Source organism: Perca flavescens, chromosome 10 (genome assembly GCF_004354835.1).
Source record: "Perca flavescens isolate YP-PL-M2 chromosome 10, PFLA_1.0, whole genome shotgun sequence".
In the NCBI taxonomy this organism is placed as follows: domain Eukaryota; kingdom Metazoa; phylum Chordata; class Actinopteri; order Perciformes; family Percidae; genus Perca; species Perca flavescens.
Window position 1 is genome coordinate 21,619,282 of NC_041340.1, and position 23,154 is coordinate 21,642,435.

Below are 23,154 nucleotides of genomic sequence, written 5' to 3' on the forward strand. Positions count from 1 at the left end.
TGGCTCCACAGTGCCATCGTCTGGTTTAAACTAGACACAGCCGAGTGACATTACAAAAGCATTTTATTCCAAGGCACATAATTTTCAGAAGAACTACGAAAGACGGCAAACATGGACTCGCTAAATTTGACTGAAGCCCTATGGACATCTTTACAAAGCAATGCAGAGAGGCAACAGACTGGCGTAACTCCACTCAGCGGGCCAGGACACCTACAGAACATAACGCATCATGGCAAACCGGCAGGACAAACTGATTGCTATTTTCACCATTGAAAAGAAATACTAGCTGGACTGTAGGGTTTGTCCCCTGATTTGACACAGCAGATAATATCGCAGAAAATCTTTGTAATACTTTTACAAGAGAAAAAATAAAGCATGGACAGTAGCCATCCACGATTGAAAGATGCCATATACATTTTACAACTTGTACAATGTGATTTTTAGGAAACAATCTACTTGATTCATCAACATTTGTCTCTCAGTAACTTGTTTGGTGGAACTGCTGAGTCACAGCTGTGTTTAGTCTGTTGAACGAAATAAAGGAAAATATCCAATTGTGATTATTTTGACTGATCTTGCGATTGCAATATGATTCACGATATTAAAGGGAACAATCATTTGTAGCATTCTCATTTTCATTGACTAAATCTTAAAAAATTTAAAACGATTATAGTATGATTTTTACCAGGATCTGTACCAAACAAAGAGGTTTTCTGTAGGATATGATTTACAGGCCGGGACATCTCTGCATCACCACAATACTTCATTCAGAATGGTTTGACACATATTTTGCCTTTAACAAATATTGCGCCCCTCTGCGATTTGGATATTGCACTAGTCCACGTTGCGATTAACTGTGCAGCCCTACTGCTGATCCTGCTGTGTTCCCTGCTCCCCTGGGTTTAAAGATGTTTTTTGATCAAGTGTAACAATGTGACTGACATAAAAAACAACAAAGAGTTGCACCGCTGAATAACTTTCTGGAAACAATAACATCTTGTTTAGTATGGTGACAGAAAGAACAATAGGCCTTTTCACAGCAGACATTGTGACTAGTCATAGTAGGTTGAAGCGTTACTTGGGTTACTTATAACACACGATAGCTCCGTTCCATTCATGTGTCCCACGACAGTGAGCCAGCATGCACGATACAGCACCCTGAAGCAGCTAAATGGAGTTCAGCCATCATTTATAGTATTATTTGCACCTGTGCTTTTCCTACTGTGACAAGTCAAAATGGTTTCTGTGAAAAAGGACTATTTGGCTTTTTCATAACAAACTGCATCACAATAACTTTTTCCAACAACCAAATAAAGTAATTCAAGCACAAACAAAGTCATCCATGTAACAATTTCTGTTTAGCGTTGAATAATGTTCACATTCATTGACAGGCAACTTCATTAACCAAAGATGCAGAGGGTCAACACAACTAAAGAAACCTACGAGGAAAGTCTTCTATAGTGGGCGTCACCATGCAGTCTCTGCTGGGAGTCGTTGACTTTATCTCTGTTCACACTTTTCCCACATTAAGTCCAAGGTAACCTCTGTGCACGGTGCTATCTTTGGAATGTGTTGGACTTTGCCAAGGTGGCACCTCAACTGGCACTTGGGTAACATTTACAACTCACTCCACTAGCACTGCACGAAAATCAGTGTTCAGCAAGTTAAAAGACTTCTTTGATTGACTGAGTGTCTATGTCTTACCTTACTCAGTAATTATACATTTTCTGGAGATTAAAAATTAAAATTGGCATTTGGATTCAACAACTTCATTTTTCACACAGGATATAAGATAAAAGATAAATAAAAGGTAATATAAATATTCTGGAATATACAACAGTGTTATTATAGTTTTCCTTTTAAGGAAATTAGTTAAAATAATAACTTGGGAGTGTCCACTCTTACATGGGGCATCCCTGTTAAAATGTCTTTGGATGGGTGTTCAAGATTGTTCTGGCAAATGACCACAGTGGCAGAGCTGATCATCACTCCGCTTCCTGGATGTGGACACCTGCTTCAAGGCTCTGTACATGCTTCAAGGATCTGTGGATGCTTCAAGCTTCTGCACACCGACAGTGTCAAAGGGTTGGTCAAATAGTGTGCCTGAGGGCGGGGACCTCAATAAAAGATAAGATCTGCAACTGAGGGAGAGAAAATCACCCCCTCAAGCTCTGAAGTGCATGTGATAAGCTGGTTGAGCTAAAAGAAAGCGAGGGGCACGTAAGTCAACAGTGCTGCCCTGAGGCACCTACAGCAGATGGATGGGCCGTTATTCAATGTAACCCTTTTAGACTCACATGGCCTAGCCTTGAAAAAAATGCAGTTACCATCTACTTCAGCTTATAAAAGTCATTGCTGACCCATGTGAGCCTTATGTATTCAGCAAAACTCCTCCTCACACAGCGCCTCCCCCACCAGCAGTGAGTGTTTGTCGGGCTCACTGAGCACCAAGCTGTTGAGAGAGTGCTTGTCCGAGCGCAGGGAGTTGATGGAGACACGACTGTAGTTGACAATGCGGTCCAGCAGGCTGAGTCTCGGGGAGGGACGACGCATCTCGCCCATGCCGATGTGGACGCTGACATCGGACAGGCTGCCCTGCCGCCTGCCGTTGCCCAGTCTGGCCTCCAACTGCTCAGCACTGGGCTTAGTGTAACTAAACAAAGACAAGAAGAAAGACAAAGAGGAATATGGAAAGTGATTTGAAAAATGGTTATAGATGAAACTAAGCACAAAGATAAAACAGCCTTAACAAAGCTTTGAATATCTCATTACCATTTGAGGAGAAGGGACGATAAAACCACGGAGACGGACGACAGCGCCATAGCAGCAGAGCCCATCCACGGCTGTAACACCAGACCAATGGGCATGAATACACCTGTGGACACACACACACGATTCATATTAGTGCTGTGGTCAAGTACAATGCAATGATTGCGGACAATGTCATGACATCACTTAAATAAATGTTTTGCAATCACCCACCAGCAGCAATAGGAATGCCAACCAGGTTGTAGATGAGAGCAAATACAAAGTTGATCCTGATCCTCCTGACAGTCTTTTTAGAGAGGTCGATGCTGCCCACCACATCCAGGAGGTCATTCTGCAGACAAGACGATAACAACAGGGAAATGAAAAGGGTAATAATATCAGATAAATTGTGCTTAGTAATACAATTAAAACCACATTCCAAGTAATATCTGCATAGAGGTGAACCACATTTGAGATAATAAGGCAACACCTTTATTCAACGTTTTATAGGTTGATTTTTAAAACAGTGGTAAAAAAAAGAAAAAATAGACTGGAATATTATACACCAAACCTTTGATCAATCTAGAAGCATTATTCTGACACTGTATACATACCAAAGTAGTATCAATTCAAAGACTGTCAATTGCTACACATTGCTGACTTTAATACAACTAAAATGAAACTAAATATTAAGCATTTCACAATCCAGTGAATAATTACATAATAACAAACTTCTGTATTTATAAGTTACAGTACTTCGAAAATGGGAATGTATGTTTTTCTCTCCAGTTGCACAGATATTGTGACACAGTTGTATTACACTTTCGGTATCATGATACAGTGTTTTATACTGTGCGTGTTCTGTGACGCTGCGTTGTGCCAGAAACATGGGTTTCACACACAGCGTCTGTGCTGCAGGGCAGAAACATCATGTTTGATGATTTCATGTTACAAAACAGCCGATCTGTAGGCCAGAGCCATGAATTCATGACAGACCTTTTCAAAATCCACAAAGCACAAATTCTCACCCTTATCAACACCACATCTGCTGCCTCTATGGCCACATCTGTCCCGGTTCCTATGGCGATGCCCACGTCAGCCATGGCTAGAGCAGGTGAGTCGTTGACACCGTCGCCCACCATGGCTACTCTCTTTCCAGCCTGCTGCAGCTGTTCCACCTTAGCCACCTTGTGGGAGGGCAGCACCTCGGCAAACACCTTCCTGATACCCACCTGTGGGTGAGGCAGGGAGACCGACAGACTCAGAAACATACAAACCACAACATACAAAGTGGTAGACCTGGGCAATATGGCTGAGATATACATCTATCTATCTCTCTATCTAGCTAACATATAAGACTTGCTATTGTTTAAGAATTTAGTTTCTGCAATATTGTGGTAATATCTTGGTTTGTATGTTGTTTTTTGGTTATAAATACAACATTGCAGTTTTATAATAACATTATGCTTTCTTCTCACAAATAAGTCTTCACGTCACCCAGCTCTATAGCCACTCTCTGTCCATACCTGAGCAGCAATGGCTCGTGCTGTCTTGCTGTTGTCTCCGGTCATCAGCACAACTTCCAGACCCATGCTGGTCAGAGTGCGGACTGCCAACTCAGCCTCTGGTTTCACGGTGTCTGCTATGGCTATCATCGCACACAGCAGATCTACGCACAAATGAAAATGCTTCACAATAAGAATACAAGTAGTTTTTGACAAGGACAAAACCGTTTGTAGTCAGTCAGAAAATGATGGCAAATGGCAAAAGTCTAAATTTCATGTTAAACAGTACTACTCACTGTCTACAGCTACTAGAACAGCAGTGCGTCCTCTGCGCTCATGCTCCATCATTGCCTCATCTATATCTGGTTTGATCTGCAGGCAATTCCTCCTCATCCACTCTCTATTGCCAATCAGAACAACATAGGAGGCTGTCTGGACAAGGCCTACACACACGGAGATCATTTGAGTTAGACAACAGCAAGTAAAACAAACATTTAATGCAACTGTATCACTAACTACCTAAATTCAGAATTTAAGGACTAAATAAAAATGTTTCAGTATTTCTGCTGAATACACAAATACAAAAATATGTTTCCCAACATACTTAGTGGATGTGGGTCCATGATAAGTGGATGGGAGCTGGTGGACATCCGGGTATCACTGATCTGGACCAGAACAGTGTTGCGCTGGTTGTTGTCCTCGCTGTCGCTGTCTGCCTGTATCAGCAGGTTCTCGGTGTTGCTGACCTGACATCGGATGCCACAGCCCGGCACTGCCTGGAAGTCGGTGCATGCACCAAGAGACTCTGTGCCAAGCTCCTTCACACAGAGAGTAATGGATGTTTAACAACATATTTCTGGAGCATATCGAGGATCATGTGGAGGATCTGAGATTTTCCCCAAAGCGCTGTAGCCTTGTGAGACCGTCCTGATCTCGCAAGCTCCAGTTTTCTACTCGCAGATCAGTCTGGCATCTTGAGATAGAGAAAATTTGGAGCCGTTCGCCAAACTGTTTTGAGGCAGGTTTAGGTGTGACGCAACAAGAAGCGACTGTTAGTCTAAACAACATGGCAGCTTCCACGGATGAGAGGAGCGTAGCTATCGCGCAAGTTTTATCCGAATAATAAAGTATTCCTTCATTGAAAGAAGAGCAAAAAAGGTCACTGGAGGCTTTTCTCGGAGGAAAAGAGGCTTTTGCTCTTCTCCCGACTGGTTTTCGCAAGAGTTTGATCTGATTGGTTGATTTGGCCCGTCTATCACCAACATAGGTGGTGATAGACAGATGGTTTATCCAATCAGCTAACCAGTATTTTCGCCCCTTTAAAGGTACAGACCAACCTGTTTGCAGTATTTGGTGATAGCTGCTCCCAGAGGGTGTTCACTGTTATTCTCAGCAGTGCCCACGATGGCCAGCAGTCGGGAACGAGGCATCTTGTTCCCCTCCACAACTATCTTGACTTCGACAACTGTCGGAGCACCATACGTGATGGTCCCAGTCTTATCAAACACCACCGTCTGGATCTGCAAATAAAAGGAGATATGATCAAATCAAAAACAGAAATACTACCAGGCTTTATTTAATCAGAGTAATATCTAGACCAGGGGTCGGCAACCTTAGGCACGCGTGCCACCATGGGCACGCGGCACCTTAACCAATGGCACGCTGGCAATATGTGTGCAAGAGAGTTATTGATGTGGTGAAATCATGGTTGAAATGCTGAAGCACTCTCTCATCCGCATGCCAAATTACAACGTTCACAGTTGCCGAACTCATAGGTGCCCATACCGTGGCACCCACGAAAAATACTGAGCACCCACGTGTGCCAGACTGCCAGTTCATTTTTATATTAATTTAATATTAAACATTGCAGGTGGTGCTAAGTGGAGCCTCTGTCATAGTGTGATTGGTCATGGCGGTGGCATTGATTTATAATTTCCCACGAAGCTGATTAAACTTCTCATCTCCAATCCTATCTGTGAGAAGTGGCGCTGTCCTGAGTTGAAAGCTAGCTTACTTTACGGCGTGTGTGTTCGTGTCGGCCGCTGTCCATTTCCTAAGGTTCTGAAATGCAAACATTGTTGACTACTTTTTTTTTTTAAACTGTGTGCGCGTGTGAGCACCCACGGAGGAAAACATAAATCGCGCCTGTGCGCGACCTGTTATTTACGGTAGTTTGATTGACTCATATCTCTGACTGGGAACAATACAAAGAGGATTACCAACGGCCGCTGGGGCAGATGAACTAACGCTAGTCTCGTTACTGTAAGGAGGCTACAATTAAACCTTCGTGAGTTAAAAGTCAATACTTATCAATGCACTCACCTGTGTAGACCGGCATCAACATGTAGAAAGCGATATTTCAATCTGCTCTGTCTGCTCAGTCCACTCTTGTCCACCGCGCTGTTTTACGCAAACACAGCTCTACTCTGCAAATAGCTAATTTTTACAAAACAAGCTAAAAGAAAAGCTGTCGGTTTGTAGTCTATTTTTCTTAGTTTGCAGGGAATCTTGAAATTTGGACAAATTCTTATAAACTTAAGCTGTCTGAAGAAACCATCCTCTCCGCTGGAGCGGTAAATATGGACGCATTATAAGACCAAAACAAATACATGTGGCTACTTAATATGCACGTGAATGACGCAATAGTTATGTTCGTGTTCTTCATTCTTGATAATGATGCTGGTTGTGTTATTATTATTTTGCCACAGCATCGTTTCATTGACAATGAGCCATACAGGACCTGCTTATCAGTCCATTCATCATTAAAGCTGGGCTTTTCCACATCAACTTTTCGCTTCAGGCTCTTTGACAGTGATATTTTTGTCAGCCCATTTTCCACCAATCATGACTGCATACTAAAACCATGTTTCCATAATAATAATATACAATAATAATAATAATAATAATTACAAGGTCCTGATTATTACAGATTCCCTGGATATTACATTTTGATGTGATGTCATAAAAAAAATTAATGTTAACATGGCACACTAATAAACAAGAAATTTTGAAAAGGGCACTTCATATCAAAAAGGTTGCCGACCCCTGATCTAGACTAATGTGGTTTTGTAAGCCCAGGAAACCAGAGCCATTTCATAATGTTCGTGTGTTACATAATTGGCTGACTACATAGGGGTGTCAGAACATCATCAACACACCTTATGCGCCATCTCAAGTGGCTCTCCTCCCTTAATCAGGATGCCATTTTGGGCTCCAACCCCTGTGCCCACCATGACAGCTGTCGGGGTTGCCAAGCCAAGGGAACAGGGACACGCGATGCATAATACAGTTATGGAGGCCTGGAAGGCGAAACGAATCACTGCCTCTGCCCTGGAAATGCTCTTGTCGTATCCCTGCAGGAAGGAAATGGGGCTGTTAGCTTTACTTTTATCATCACTAAAGAAAATAAAGTTCAATAGTAATTAGGAAGAATATCAGGTGCAGTGCCATTTAGTCATTTCTTTTTTATAATCAGTAAAAAAAATAGAGGAAAAAATGTCATTTCCTGATGCTATATAAGGAGCTTGGTACAGTCAAGATTGAAAAGAAGACTCACAGGAAAGTACTTCTCCACTAGAGAGAAGTCTAAAAACCCAATGATGATCCAGGCGATCAGCGTGAGGAGGGATATGCCAACAATGAATGGTACAAAGTAGCCACTGATCTTATCTGCATACTGCTGGATGGGAGCCTAAAAAATAAATGTCAGGAATTAAACACCTGAGCAATTATCATTAAAGCAGGTAGACACTGTGCAGATCTCACACCACATCATTTACCTTTGAAGTCTGAGCCTCCTCTACTAGTTTGACGATCTGAGACAGCGTGGTGTCCATGCCAACATGTGTAGCACTGACGAGCAGAGAGCCATTCTGGTTAATGGAGCCTGCAATCACAGAGCTCCCGGGCTTCTTAGTCACTGGCATGGCCTCACCTGGAGTCACAAAGCAACAGCTGGTCAGAAAACACAACAGTCAGAGGCATTAAGAAACAGGAGCAGGACATCTGGAACAAATACTGCAATTTTGGCAGAAACCACCGCTCAAATAATAACCAAACAATACAGGTTCGTTAGAACTGGCAATTCATCTGATTGAATACTGGTACTAATGATGTGACAAATTAAGGCTAATTATTGTTGTGGTACACTGTCCACTGGCTCACTTAAGGTGAATAGTTACATTTTAGTATATTATTGCCTATAAATAGGCAATACTATAGATCCTTCATTCGCTGCGACCAACCTGTGATCAGAGACTCGTCAGCCATGGAGTGTCCCTCGATGACCCTCCCATCTACTGGAAACTTCCCTCCAGGAACCACTCTCACCACATCGCCCCTCTGCACCAGCTCAACATCCACCTGCTCCTCACTGGAACACACCAGTGTCAAACAATGTAAATTATGTAAAAAATACAGTCTTGAAACAATACTAGATTATTACTATACTATTGCTGTTATTATATTTTACAATACCGTAAAAACAGTATGCCTAATTTTATTAAGCCAGATTTCTCAGCAGGATTTCTGAAATCTGAGTACCAGATTGAAATGACCAGTATTATTTTATTTTTATTTTCATTTCACACATTAGCACTGGATAATGCTGACAAATCTAACTAAGATATTTTAGGGACGTCTAGTGGTGTTATTAGACGACACAAAAGATTAAAACTGGGGATTAAATCTGAATCCCAGTTTTAATTGATATATTTGTGCTCATTTTACTGTGGAAAATCACTTGCCGTCTTTGTTATATCCCGTTAGACCTTTTGCTGACATTTCAAGTGCAAATATTAAGATATGTTGTAATCTAAAACCAACTGAAGGTATAAAAGGGTTCAACAAAATGAGCACAGAGAGCAATGAGTACCTGAGAAGGGACTTGTCGCTGCTGAGAGTGACCACTGTGGCTTCAGTCGCTTGTAGAGACATCAGCTTGGACAAAGCCTCAGATGTCTTGCTCTGGATTGAAGCAGATTTCCAAGTGAATAATACATTCAATTGCATTTCATGTCATAGATATCAATAATGATAATGAGCAAAACCTTGGCTATCTGCTCCAGCCAGCGCCCCAGGGAGATGAAGACAAAGAGCATAGGCGGTGTGTCAAAGAAGGTGATGGGGTTGACTTTTGCCTTCTCCACCATGGCCACTATAAGGACGACCAGTGAGTAGGTGAAGGCAATGGTGGTAGCCAGAACTATTAGCACATCCATGTTGGCAGATCGGTGTTTGACTGCTTTGTAGGCTTGAATGTAGAAGTAGCGACCGCCAATAAACTAAAGAGAGGAAAAACAGAAACGCTTTTATTCACTCAAACTTTTCACCCAGAGTCCCTCCCCTCTCCTGAATGAGTGCCTCTGTCAAAATCTAAATTTGCATGCGCTGCTGAAATTTCTATATCCCATTTCCTTGAAGCGCAGTCAATCCCTCAGATTTACCTGTACAGGCACACAAAAGAGGAAGGAGAGGAGGTTCATGATGGAGAGGCCAGGGAGCAGCTGTCTCTCCAGGAACATGGTGGCGTGGTAATGGTTGCGGTCCTCCACTGTGGCGTTGTGTTGATGTGAAACATTCATGTGGTGGTCCATGATAATCATGTAGGTCATCATGCCCATTACAGGCACACAGAAAATCAAGCTCACCAGGAAAGATTTCCTCCACCTTAGAGAGCAGAGACAGTTGTGCATTAGAAATGTAATTATTTTATTCTGTGGTCTAGGTTTTAACTCTCCTTACAGAGGGGCAAAGCTAACGTACATGGAGATTCTTCATCCTTATTCTAAGGATCGACCCACAAACCCTGCATATGCTGTACATAATGCTGAACAAACCAAGCCAGTATGCTTGTATATAAAGTATAATATAAACAGTTACAGAAATGATATAACATGCCCACCCCTTCCCATCCTATTCCCACATATATTTACATGTTTCAAAATGTTATCGCCCATCTACAGTTCTCTAAGCTGACATGAAACTCTCCAAACAAACTAGGCTTCATTTATATTTTCCCTGGCAGTAATGGTCCAAGCTATTTGTAGTTCTAGAGAAGCTGTGTGTTTTATTAACAGAATCCATTGAGTAATGTTAAGCGGGGGCGTTTTCTCCTCTGTACAACCATTTTAGCAGCTGCCTGGCCTAAAAACAGAACTGTTTTCTGCAAAAAAGTTGAGGTATCATTTTAAAAAAAAAACATCTGAGTTGGAGAGTTGGATTAAAACTGATAAACAGACGTAAATTGAGGGCTCTTGCATGTTCTTGATGTACAAAAACAAAATGCTACTTACTGTCGTATTTCTTTGCTGTGGTCCAGGTGACTGGCAGTGCGGTCTCGCTTTACCAAAGATGCTTCAAACCCCAGATTCTACAAAAAAACAAAGTAAAACTACTTATCAGATTTACCCTTATGATTCAGCACTTCACATAGAAAAGTATTACAAATTCTCTGGTTTGCAGGAATATCAACTGGTGTTAACATGCAAAATAAGGAACATTAAAAATAACTGAACAAATGCTTAAATAACCAACAGAAATAATACCTCGATCAGCTTGATGATGTCTCGCGGCCCTTTAATTTCTGAGTCGTACTTAATGTGTGCTTTGTTGGTTGCCAAGGCAACAGAGGCATATATAATCCCTTTTTCTCTCATGAGGCTGGATTCGATTTTGTGAACACAAGAGGCACACGTCATTCCCCTGACCTGAAAGAAGGTAAGGAGGAGCAGTCAAGTAGAGCGGGATAAATATATTAAAGAGTATGAAGTGAGGAACAGACATGATTCATTACATCTACTGAAAACCAGTGATTGAAATGTTTATTTATGGATTTCATATTGTGGAAATAAACGACTGTGTTGAATGTATCTTGTCTCCTTAATGCAACAAACATAATACACCTTATGTTTACTCACCACTAGTTCTAGGTTTCCATCTGAACCTTCATAGTTCTCCATAACAGAGGCAGTGAAGCCCAGCTCTTTCACACACTCCGCTATCTTCCCAGGGTCCATGAGCTCAGGGTTATAACGCACCTCTGCTTTACTAGCCATTAGTGCTACCAGAACCGAGTAGATACCTGCAGAACATTAAAAGATATTCTCTTTAGCTCCTGCTGAAAGCAATGAGATATGATCAATGAAATAAAAATGTAATACTTCGATGTTTTTACAAACCATGTTCATTCTTGAGGTTTCTCTCGATGTTTGCCACACAAGAAGCACAGGTCATCCCTCCAATTTGGATGAAGCATTTAGAGTGCGCGTCTCCGTTGCGTCCCTGTGGGGTTTCTTTGTGTAGGTCACTGTCCAGCTCCTTATCTTTTGAAAGTGCTAGACTCGAAGACTTTAAGAGGCTGGAATTTGGTGCAGACAGTAGAGAGTTGGTCTCTGGAACAACAAATTATAGTTTTTAAAAGACAAATTTGCAGTTAGCTCTGATGTCTCAACCTCACAACTCAACTACCCCCACTTGCTGACGCGCATCCGGGGGCAACAAAGACAAGCTTTAGACTATCTGCAGACAATTCTTTAGTCAAAACACCAAGAAATTAGCCGACTCAACAACCACACCATATATCCTCTTACCAGGAAGGAAGGCATCAAAGCCCATGTCCTCTACAGCCTCCCTCAGCTCCTCTGGTGTGGTCAGGAGGGGATCATACTCAAATGCCCCCTGGTGATCAGCAAGAGAAACCTGGGCTGACATCACCCCCTTCCTTTGGGAGATCATGCCTTCGATGGACTGGACACAGGAGTTGCATGTCATGCCCTCGATGTGAATATTAACTACAGATGCTAGAGGCTGGGTAAAACAAGGCTGGGAGGCAGCAGGTTTGGCCTGGGTTGCACGTGCAAGCCGAGGTGGCGATAAGGCAGGCGTGGGTGATATGGAAACAGGACTGAGAGCCCCAGAGGAGTCCCAGGGTTGAACCTTGAAGTTTCCCGGAGGCAGCGCCTCAATGGCCTGCTGCAACTGAGTCACAGTGGCCTTTAGAGGATCGTAGCAGATGGAGGCCTTCTCCTTCTCCAGGGAGACCTCCACAGAAGAGACACCGGGCAGCTTGGAGATATTGTCTTGGATATTCACCACGCACGAACGGCAGTGCATGCCTTTCACCCTGAGCGTGATAAGTGTTGTGTCTATGAAGATTTCAGTGTCCTCTGAGGTCTCTGATGGCGAAGACACAGTTGATTTTTGAGAATCAACAAGACGTTCAATTTCGCTGGGGGACAGCTGCAGAGGGCGAGGCTTAGACTTGACAAACGCCCTGAAGCCGGCCACAACAATCTGGTCGGTGATGGTTTGGACAGTGATGAGGTAAGGCAAGTACACAATTGTAGCTTCCTGAGTCTCTAAAACAACTGTGGAGAATAAAAGGCATGACAAAGTTAAAAATACCATCGTAAAGCATAAAGGAATTTATAAAAATAAAAAATAAAAAAGACTATTTCAGAACAGGAAGTGCATTTAGAGATGACAAAGATTTGTAATTAATGAGGTATACAAAATATAACTTAAAATCCACTATAACAACATTCATGTTCATATTTGCATACATGAAATGTATGTACATGAAGTGTTCAATCACCGTAAAACAATCCTTTAGTACGAGTCTGTTATTTTGAGATGCTCGGGCAGGGGTCTTTTAAAGCTTTTAAATAGAGGAGGACAGAGCTTTTGCATACTTATTATTTCAATATATTGCAATAATGATATTGAGTCAATATATCTTGCACCCCTAGATATACTGCTCAACTTGATATTGCGATAATGATATTGAGTCGATATATCTTGCACCCCTAATCCTATCTTTCTACATGTCACTCCTTACAACTACAGTGCCTGACAAAAGTCTTGTCGCTTATCTAAGTTGTAGGAACAACAAATAATAACTTGACTTGTAGTTGATCAATTGGAATCAGAAATGGCAAAGGCTTCTGGATTATGCTTATTATACCAAAATAAAGTCTTGTATCATTCATTGAGTTTTATCATTGAATTAGGACAGAAAGGTCAAATTTGGCTTTGAGAAAAGTCTTGTCATGTCTTTAAATGATTCAACCAATCAAAGATTAGAGCTTCACCTGTGACAAATACTGTAATTAACACATTCCCGGGTGTGTATAAAAAGGACTTCAGCACACCAGACCTTAATGTGAAGTCCAACCTGACCTCTTACAATATGCCAAAGATTCAACCACAGACCAAAGTGCTGATCATAAAGAGCCTGAAGACCAAGTCTGCTGCTGAGGTGGCAGACATCTTCAATGAAGAAAAAGATTTGAAGAAACTGGTGAAGACCCAGGTCAGGCAGACCCCGTAAGACAACTGTTCGAGAGGACCGTCTTGCTTTTCTGGGCTGGCCACCAGAAATCCCTGTATCTATAAGAACAGTTTGTTCAGCAGGATGGCGCTCCTAGTCATACTTCAACCTCCACATTAAAAATTCCTGAAAGTGAAGACGGTCAAGGTGCTCCAGGATTGGCCAGCCCAGTCACCAGACATGAACATTATTGAGCATGTCTGGGGTAAGATGGAGGAGGAGGCTTGGAAGATAAAACCAAAGAATCTTGATAAACTCTGGGAGTCCTGCAAGACTGCTTTCTTTACTATTCCAGATGACTTCATCAATAAGTTATTTGAGTCATTGCCGAGACGTATGGATGGAGTCCTCCAAGCTCATTTTCTTTTTCCCAAGGCACCATGACTTTATGTATGCTCGGATGTTATTGTAGCATGTTTGTGTATTCAAAATAAAGTAGAATTTCTACCGTACATTACTGTATTTTTGTATGCAACAAGACTTTTGCCCAAGCCAAATCTGACCTTTCTTTCCTAATTCAATGATAAAACTCAATGAATGATACAATACTTTATTTTGGTATAATAAGCATAATCCAGAAGCCTTTGCCTTTTATATAAGCCATTTCTGATTCCAATTGATCAACTACAAGTCAAGTTATTATTTGTTGTTCCTACAACTTAGATAAGCAACAAGACTTTTGTCAGGCACTGTATACCAGTGGAACGATTTCTTGCCATACACAGGTGGAAACCCTGGAGAGCCTGACATACACAACGACAGGACACTGACGATGTATGATATGCATTCCTGTGCAGCAACTGTGTTCCAACATCGCGTCTAGCTCAGACAGTGAGGCAACACATGACTACAAGCTTGTGAACAGTTCAAGTACATCACCTTTGATCTTTTCAATCCCTTTCAGTTTTCCAATCTTCCCTTCAATAGTGGTGGTGCAGGAGTGACAGGTCATTCCTTCAATGCTCAACTTAAGGAGTGCAACCCCTCCTCCCGTGGTGTGAGATGGAGACAAAGTTGGGCCTTTTTGCATTTCGCTGCTGGGTGTGTGGTCCTCCAGAGGCTTTACGCTGGCCACCACCTCACTCAGCTGTTGCGAAGAAGTCAGGGAAGGAACAAAGGTAACAGTGAAACCCATAAGAGCTGGGCTCTCTCTGACATCCAACACTCCCTGAATCTGGGATAGCTTCTCCAAAGCCTCCTGTTGGGTTGCAGGTGTCAGGCCGGAGGTGGGGATCAGCTGGGTATCCGTAGAGACGGGTGCGGCTGTGCTGGAGTCTGATAGACTTGATTCAAAGCCCATGTCCTCGATAGCCTCTGACAGAGACTCTGGGCCCTGTTGGCTGTGGTCAAATATGACAGTGGCATTCTTCTGCTCTAAAGACACCTACAAAATAAAAATCAAGGTATGGGTTAACAAAGAGTATATTCATAAAATGTTAAAGAAATCAGTCTAAGCTAAATCAGTTCAGCTATCACTAGCTTCATTTGACTTGAGTCTTTCATTCTACTAATAGGGTTAATCATTTTCAAAACTAAGGAGCCACAGGTGGCTCTCTTTCTTAAAATGAATACCAGCATATGTAGAATGTTCTGATACAACTGCTGAGAGCACAATTATACTGTTAAGCACTTAAAGGTATAGTAAGTGATGTTAATCCAATACACTTTGTCAAAATCAGTGAGCAGTGGGTGGAGCTTATAGGGGGGGGGGGGTGTATTTGTTACAACAAATACTGTTATAATAAAGTTTAACTCTTTGCGCAGAATCACCAACTGCACCTTTAATGCATGTTTGTTTGCCTTAGGAAAATATATGGATTAAGGATGTAATTTATGGTAGAATGCTTATTTCAATAATTGATTGTGGAGTCATCAATATTAATGATTTACTTTAGATAGTGTTCAAAGAAACTTCTTGCCTCATGTGACCATACACACATCCTTCAATTCCATTTCTGTTTACCAGCATTTTTACAGCCATGCCGTTATATATATATATAAAGAAAGAGTGGTAAAGATGAGTTCATGGCCTCGCTAAGCTCACAGCGTGTTCTGGCAGCCCTTACTCTTCTTCTTTTGCAAGAAGGAAACATGTGACACAGTAAAAGGGATCACTTGACTGAACCATAAGTTACAAACCACAGTGGGGGTTTATTTGTAAGTGAGCGTGCCTGCCTGTGGATTAACATTTCTTTTTCTGAGAATGAAAGAAGGGGGAGGGCAAAGAATGAGACAATGACTGCACAACTCTATTTGCTCCTCCCAGATCATGTCTATATAAATTAACTTAATTCTCTTAAGACATAAATGACCAAACTTAAATGACATTTCCTGTGGGTACAGGCTGCATATCGACCTGCTGTCACAGTCCTGCAAAAGGCAGAGCTCTATTGGGAACACACTATTACATTATCTCCTATTTAACCCCAGCCTGAGGGGTAAAAACACAATAAACAAAAGAGCAGAACACAGCTATTGCAATTTAGCTGTCTCTCATGGCTACATTGATGTTATTTAGTTGTAAATCAGACCAGCTAGTCCTGAGGAAGGAAGACTGTGGGATTAGTCAAACTGCAAAAAAATGGGCAGGAACCTTTAGTTAATATAATAATGTGTACATATCTGCCCTTTCCACAAGGTTATACTAATCTAATTTAAATACAGATTAAATGTTACAACATCCTTGTCCATTTTGGATCCTGTTTTTGAACTGGAAGTGCCAGCAAAAATGTTAACTCAGCAAATCTTAAGAACTGCACCAACATGAAAAAAAGGCTGAATGACACTGAATGTAAAAAAATAAAAATAAAAAAGTTCTTATATCTTTGCAAAGACGGCATTTACCTTTATATGTATCACTCCAGGCAGTGACCCGATGCGCTGCTCTATGGACTGGACACAGGAGCCACAAGTCATACCCTCCACTCCAAGGGAAACTGAACACAGATTGACTTTCTGTGTCATGATTGCTTTGTCTAAAAAGGACACAAGTAGGACAGAATTTATTGTCTAACATAATTGGCTTTCTAACAAGAACATAGAGGGAACACAACACAAAGAAAGAGATAGACACATTCAATTATGTATACATTTGTAATATGGTTATATACCACTATGAATTAATATAAATCACATTGCTCATTTAAATTAAAATTTAAAGAGGCAGTTATAAATTACTGAGAACTGCGGGACATGATAGCTGTGAGAAGACAAAGTGTTTCACTAAAACAATATGAGATGTTTTGTACCTACAACTACAGCCTCATAACCAAAACTATATAGGAAAACACTTTACAATACTAATTATTTTAAAAAGGTGAACTGAATTTGTATTGCCATTTCTAGCAGGAAGAAAGGAGGAAAAGAAAGAGGAAAGAAACAAAAAAGCTTGAAGCTGCACCAGTGCTGTCAAATTAGACCAATGTATATAACCTGTAACCAGTATTACAAAAGGCAAAAGTAAAACAAAGCTTTTTTTGTAGGAGAATGTAAAAAAAATAATGTAAAACCACAAGGGAAAGTTATTAAGAATGAATCAAGCAACAGCAGATTAAAGCTCGAAACAATCAACTCCATTTAAATGATACAATGACAGAGAACATACAATTTTCGGTGATAATGAAAGCTGTCCTACAACTACTGATGCCAACTCAGCTGTCACCTCGCTGCCAAGTCAATGTTTAGCTGGACTACTTGTCAGCTTCTCCTCAGTTTTGAAAGACACCTGCCACACCATTACAAGGCCATCTTAGTTATCAAGTTTGGTCATATGGACGAATAGTCATTGCGGTTGTAATGATAGCCTTCTAATCACAAACTGATGAGTCTCACAGTCAAACACTTCTCAGATTTGAGACTAGTTTACATCTGAGAAACAGATACTACAATACAAACGGCGGAATGACAGGACAGAAAGTCAGCAAGGTACCAGATCTCAATGACAAATGCAATTTACTCATTAATACTGCAAAATAAGTCAACATAAACCTGTATTTGATGCTCCTCAAGACTAAAGACAGTAGCCCATCAAATAATTGCTTTATAATTAGCTACAGACGGACTTAATGGTATCTATACATATCATTTGTAACAACTTTATAACTTTTGCTGACGGCGACTGAGTGAGTAAGATGCTCATACATTTAATTTAGGATAGCTAGCTAAGGTTAAAGCAGTAAGCTAGCTTAGCTAAATAATAAGTTAAACTTAACATTCGATGCTTGTTCCTAAACTCACAAAACAATGTATAGTCAGCTGAGGTGTCAAAAAAATAAAATGTCTTTCCTAAACCTATTAAACAAAATGTTCCATCTGTTAAAACACAGTTAATTTGAGCATGAAAAGAAACTCTTACCTTACTTAATGGGAAGTAACCAGTTAGCGACAGGCTAATGACGTTGTCTCTCAGACAGTGTGGCTAAGCTAGCTAGCTTCTTCTCTTCATCTTACAAACAACAACACGGGCACCTAGTGGCATCGTCCTGCCTACGAGGAATAGGGAACAACGAAGAGTGCTGGAACAATTATTTTCCTCCCGTTATTACAAAACTCAGCTCAGTGAGTGTGAAGCTGTTTCTCTTTCTTCTTCTCATGCCGACGTAACTGACGTCTCACCAAACTGCTGCGTCACTGTCAAGGGGCGGAGCTGCAATCAGCAAATCCAATGGTAGTACCGTTTTTTTCTCTATGGTTTTTCTATACATCCATGGCATTTACTGTAAATATTAAAAGGTCCCATGACAGGGTGCTCTTTGGATGCTTTTATGTAGACATTAGTGATCCCCTAATACTGTAGCTGAAGTCTCTTTCCCGAAATTCAAGGCAAGGTGCAGGGTGGGTGTGTGGCCTTGACCAACTGCCACTTTGCTCGTTTGAAAGCCATGATGTGGGCCAAATTCTCTGGGTGGGCAAAGCAGAGAAAGGGGAGGGAACCTTGCTCCTTATGACCTCATCAGGAGCAAGATTCCAGATCGGCCCATCTGAGCTTTCATTTTCTCAAAGACAGAGCAGGATACCCAGGGCTTGGTTTACACCTATCACCATTTCTAGCCATTGGGGGACCATAGGCAGGCTGGGGGAATGCATATTAATGTTATAAAACCTCAAAGTGAAATTTTCATGCCATGGGACCTTTCATATTTATAGTAAATTAATATTTACTGTAAATATAATATAAATGTAATATTTACTATGATCCATGGTAGTTTCTCTAGCTGAATAATGCCCTAAATTTGCCCTGTCGGGTGCATTTACACCCATGTAGTTTACAGCTGTTATCACTAACAATAATTAGCTATTATATGAACTGTGTTAGGATTTATTAATGGAGACTTTATAAGCCATGATTTTGGTAGGTTTACGGCAACGTGTTTGCCAAGCGCACGGCCTGAGATGAAGTGTGAAACAGGTTAACAGGTGAAATTCAGGGTACAAACAGATGGGATTCGTTTAAGGAGAAATACACACATTTTCAAAATTCATACGTTTGACTGTAAAAAATGAAATAATGGAAGTAGCAACGTCACTAATGGATACATCCATTATTTATCCCATTAGTTTGTAGGAGAAAAAAAAAAAAAAAAAAAAAACCATTTTGAAGCCAGGAGATTGCCTTTTGGCTGTCACAGTCTTGGTATTTTGGAGCCAGAAACTGATTGCATCCAGTAGAGTTTTGCCAGTGGGTAAACTGAGACCTCTGGGTACTGGCGCCATCCATCTGCATGTACGGTAGTACACAGAAAATCAGCAATTTTTCCTTTAAGTTACCAGCTAGCAATAACTTTTTTAGGCCACCAAAAGTTCCCAATGCAAGGCTATTTAATGTACACCCCTGCAGCTTTCCTGATTGACAGGTGTAGCCCCACCCTAAATCATGCCCTGCTTTGTTGTCCATTTTAAAATAAATGCGACCATAATTTACAAAATGATCAAGCTGTATTGAAAAAGACTGTAAACTAGTGATTGAGACAAACTAGCTAGGACAATAATGTTATAAATGTGAGAAGTAGGGTCATTTTCTCATAGACTTCTTTGTAATCTGACTTTTTTTTGGAGCCAGTGGAGTCACCCCCTGCTGGAAATTAGAGTGAAGGGCACCTCCGCATTGGCTTCGCTTTTCAGCCCCAGAAGGTTTGTCCATACAGTCTATGTGTAGAATGCAGGTTTAAAGGTCCAGTGTGTAACGCGTTTAGTTGTTCATTATCAAAATCTGTGTTGCCTGTTCACAAACTTGTCCTTTTTCATGAATATTTACCACCACCATCAATTCCAAGTATTCCTTTTGGCTTGAAATTTTACGTTTGCATTCACATGAACTGGGGTAGACGCTCCATATTCATGCGCCATCTTGAAATAAGTTAGCCGGTAAGGGACATACAGGACATACTGCTCCGCTTTTCGCTGTCACATGATAAACTCACAGGTGCTGCTAATGGGTATCGTAGCTTCCCGGCCCCGGCAAGTTTGAAGAAGGAAACATGGAGGACCACACGTATTCAAAATCCAAATTTCAGAAACAAGAGTCTTCTTCTTCGCCCAGAAAAAGATAAAGGTTATTGAAAAGAGCAAGAGACCGGCTTTTTGAAGCGTGAAGGCTTCCATAGCTGTAATACGTACTTTGAACTGCATGGTGCAAGAGTGTTGATTGAGATATATGATCATCGCTAGATGGGAGAAATTCCTACACATTGGACCATTAAGGCACCTCCGCATTGGCTTCTCTTTACAGGCCCGGAAGCTGATGCTTGATGTTATTCCTATGGTCTAAGACAGTCCAAAACTATTAGTAAACATGATCAACTCTCTCCCAAATTAAAAAAGTAGAGTGCTAAAACTAGTAATGGGCGAATTAAGGCTTATAAAGCTTTGGTGCTTTCTATTTGTGCCAAATAAAATTCAGTGTTTGGGGTTTCAAACAGTGACATCTGGTGGCTTGCAAAAGTATAGCAGCCCTGAAAGAGTTGTCGATTGACCGATTTGAATAGTTTTAGTCTCATGTGCAAAAAATTCAATAAGCTTGCATGTTATTAAATCTGTAATACTTTTGATCAGAAGTACAGTTACAGTAAATTAATGCAAGATCTTAAAAGCCTACACATTTTTACAGACCAGATGTAGGGGCATGTTTTGAATACATGGGTACATTTTGTTTCAGAACTGAGAACACAAAAATAGAAAAGCTCATTTGGGTAAAAAAAGAAATTCATCCACACAAGCAGTCTCCCGCCACTGCACGCTTTATACTTGATGACATCACAAGTTTGAGATTTACTTACTTAGTTTCTGGCTTCGAGAGAGAGTAGCAATGTTTACAATATTTAACTTTATTTAAATAAATTAACTTTATTAACTTATTTAATATTTTGGAATTTTTAATTTAGGTGGTGTTCCCCTTTAAGCGGCCTTTTCACCCTTGTTTTGTCTAACCACTTATTGTCGCTCTGTTATCATGCATGCGCCCTGTATGGTCAGGAATCTGGTCCACAATGTGAAATGTGATACATCACTAGTCACGCTGGAGTTTGACAGAACTTCAGACACCTTACATTGTGAGAATGGGTTGGTGTAGCAGCATTGGAAAATTACACCGTTTTCCTCATTGGGGCACTTTAAACACAGGCAAAACTTGTGTCTGGCCACCGTCTAGTTTTGACTGACCCCTACATGTGACAAACATTTGCCCTGGTAATAAAGTTGCAACTTGATTTTTTAATGGTGTACGAGTCAGCTCATAAAAGGTTTTCAAGGCAACAACTAAGATAAGAGACTTTATTAATCCCACAATGGGGAAATTCCTTTGCTGTGGTGGTCCATATAAACAAACCCTCTTAAAATCAGCCTACTGTATTGGGATGAGTCAGTTATATTACTATTTGAGCCACAACTGGTAAAGATGCAGATAGGAAACTAGAATGACAGGATCATTCTTTGCCAAATCCCAATAGCTTTTCTGTCACCATGCATCTGGGAGTTTGATTTGGTGATGCCAAACTACATGGTAAACATTTTTCATATACAAGGGTAAGCAAAATTCAAAAACACAACATCAGGGTTGCCAAGTCAGTAAAAGTACCATAATCTTAATCAAGTCTTGTCACCGGTTGACAGTGAGAGCAATTGCATTACAGGAACCTGCTGTTATACAAGCTAAAACCTGTCCATAGAGGTAAGAACAGGACTGTTATGTGCATATGAATGCTAAACAACAAATCAGAAAAGCATACACATACACAAAATCTTACAAAAACCCAATGAGCCTGTATGGCAGCCAAGCAATGGCTGATTTACTCCTCCAGCCATCCCCCCAAGTCAGTGTGCAGGATCCACTGGACAAAGACATTGATCAAGACAATAAGTAAGTGTGGCAAAGGTCACCAATAAGAGGGGAATTTGAAGGGGGAAAAAAATGACGCTACCTAGGGAAATGCACCCTAGGAAATACTATGTGAACATTGATTAATAGAAACTGGAGAGAAAGGCATACAAGTCCATTACTGATGAGGCAGGGGTGGGTTTCAAAAGTATATCAAATGTTTTTATTTCCAATAACAAATCAAAAGGCAGGGGCTTAAACTGCTGAAAGGGTTCAACAAACTTCCTGAAATGGTGGAGTGGATATAATTGTGATTTATTGCAATAATGTTAGATAGCAATCGTTAAAAGAATGTTTAAGAATCAAGCCCAAAATAACCCATAAACTAACCAAGCAGATGCCAGTTGTGGAGACGCAGACAGGTGTGCCACCGCTACTCACCTCAAGTGCAACACAACAAGTCACAGCAATCCTCACAGCAAAACGGTGCAGTATATTATTACTCACATACAAAAACAGTGAAGGAACCACACCACAGGTGCCTAGCCTCCAAAGATGGCAACCTGCTCGGAAATAAACTAAATACAAAAATAATCAAAACAAATATACAGTAACCCACTTAGTTAAAGAAAACTCACCAAAAGCCAATATAGGGGCAATACAATAAAAGGCAAATCAAACCTAAACTTAAATGAACACAAGCTAAAAGACAAAAAAAAATTGGAATTGAAGGGCAAAACAATACACAATTTGGGCAAAACAGAACTAAACCAAACATCATAACTAAGAAATGGGCGAAACACCATAAGGACTAAACAGAAGTATTTAAAAAGGAAAGAGGAACCTGAAAAGGAGGGGAAAGTACAATTAACCAGGTTCGACTTCACTATATTAAAATTCCATTAAAAAACGTTTACTTACTCACCACCACTAAGATGGGACATTAAAGGGAACAAAATCACCTTCCCAGGGCAGGAGGCGCAACAAGATTCTCCTGGTAGCACTTAAAACAAAAAGGTGATCAACTACCAACTGTTTAACTTACACATAATACATAGAAATACATGGAATTTGACATAGACACGTGCCTTTCACATACCTAAGGGCAACAAAGCCAACAGCCGCAGCAGAGACAGATCTGGAAGCAGAGAGAGGACAAAGGAGCACAGGTGACTATAGCCTATCCCTGATTAGGGGGTTAGCCATGGGAGGGGACAGGCCAAGGCTGCATTCAGGTCCACACAGGGAAGTCTTCCCCACTA

The 23,154-nt window shown here is 40.9% G+C and overlaps 1 protein-coding gene across 3 annotated transcripts; it reads right to left on the reverse strand.

Moving 5' to 3' along the window:
* Window positions 1–45: 45 nt before the first annotated feature.
* atp7a (ATPase copper transporting alpha) lies at window positions 46–23,075 on the reverse strand. 3 transcript variants are annotated; one of them, XM_028588691.1, is made up of 24 exons: window positions 22,992–23,075; window positions 22,818–22,895; window positions 16,426–16,556; window positions 14,461–14,965; window positions 11,843–12,619; window positions 11,432–11,644; window positions 11,171–11,334; window positions 10,799–10,960; window positions 10,547–10,623; window positions 9,698–9,920; window positions 9,302–9,535; window positions 9,127–9,218; window positions 8,498–8,625; window positions 8,033–8,187; window positions 7,810–7,944; window positions 7,412–7,606; window positions 5,591–5,773; window positions 4,858–5,071; window positions 4,550–4,696; window positions 4,275–4,417; window positions 3,777–3,980; window positions 2,983–3,100; window positions 2,773–2,875; window positions 46–2,653 (listed from the first exon to the last, which is right to left on the reverse strand). In XM_028588691.1, the coding sequence occupies exons 2-24, from the start codon at window positions 22,834–22,836 to the stop codon at window positions 2,380–2,382; spliced, it is 4,596 nt and encodes a 1,531-aa protein (XP_028444492.1). In that variant the 5' UTR covers window positions 22,837–22,895; window positions 22,992–23,075; the 3' UTR covers window positions 46–2,379. The 3 variants fall into 3 exon arrangements, with proteins under 3 accessions (XP_028444492.1, XP_028444494.1, XP_028444493.1); XM_028588693.1 differs by lacking the exons at window positions 22,818–22,895; window positions 22,992–23,075 and adding an exon at window positions 17,941–18,210; XM_028588692.1 differs by lacking the exons at window positions 22,818–22,895; window positions 22,992–23,075 and adding an exon at window positions 17,936–18,210.
* Window positions 23,076–23,154: the final 79 nt, after the last annotated feature.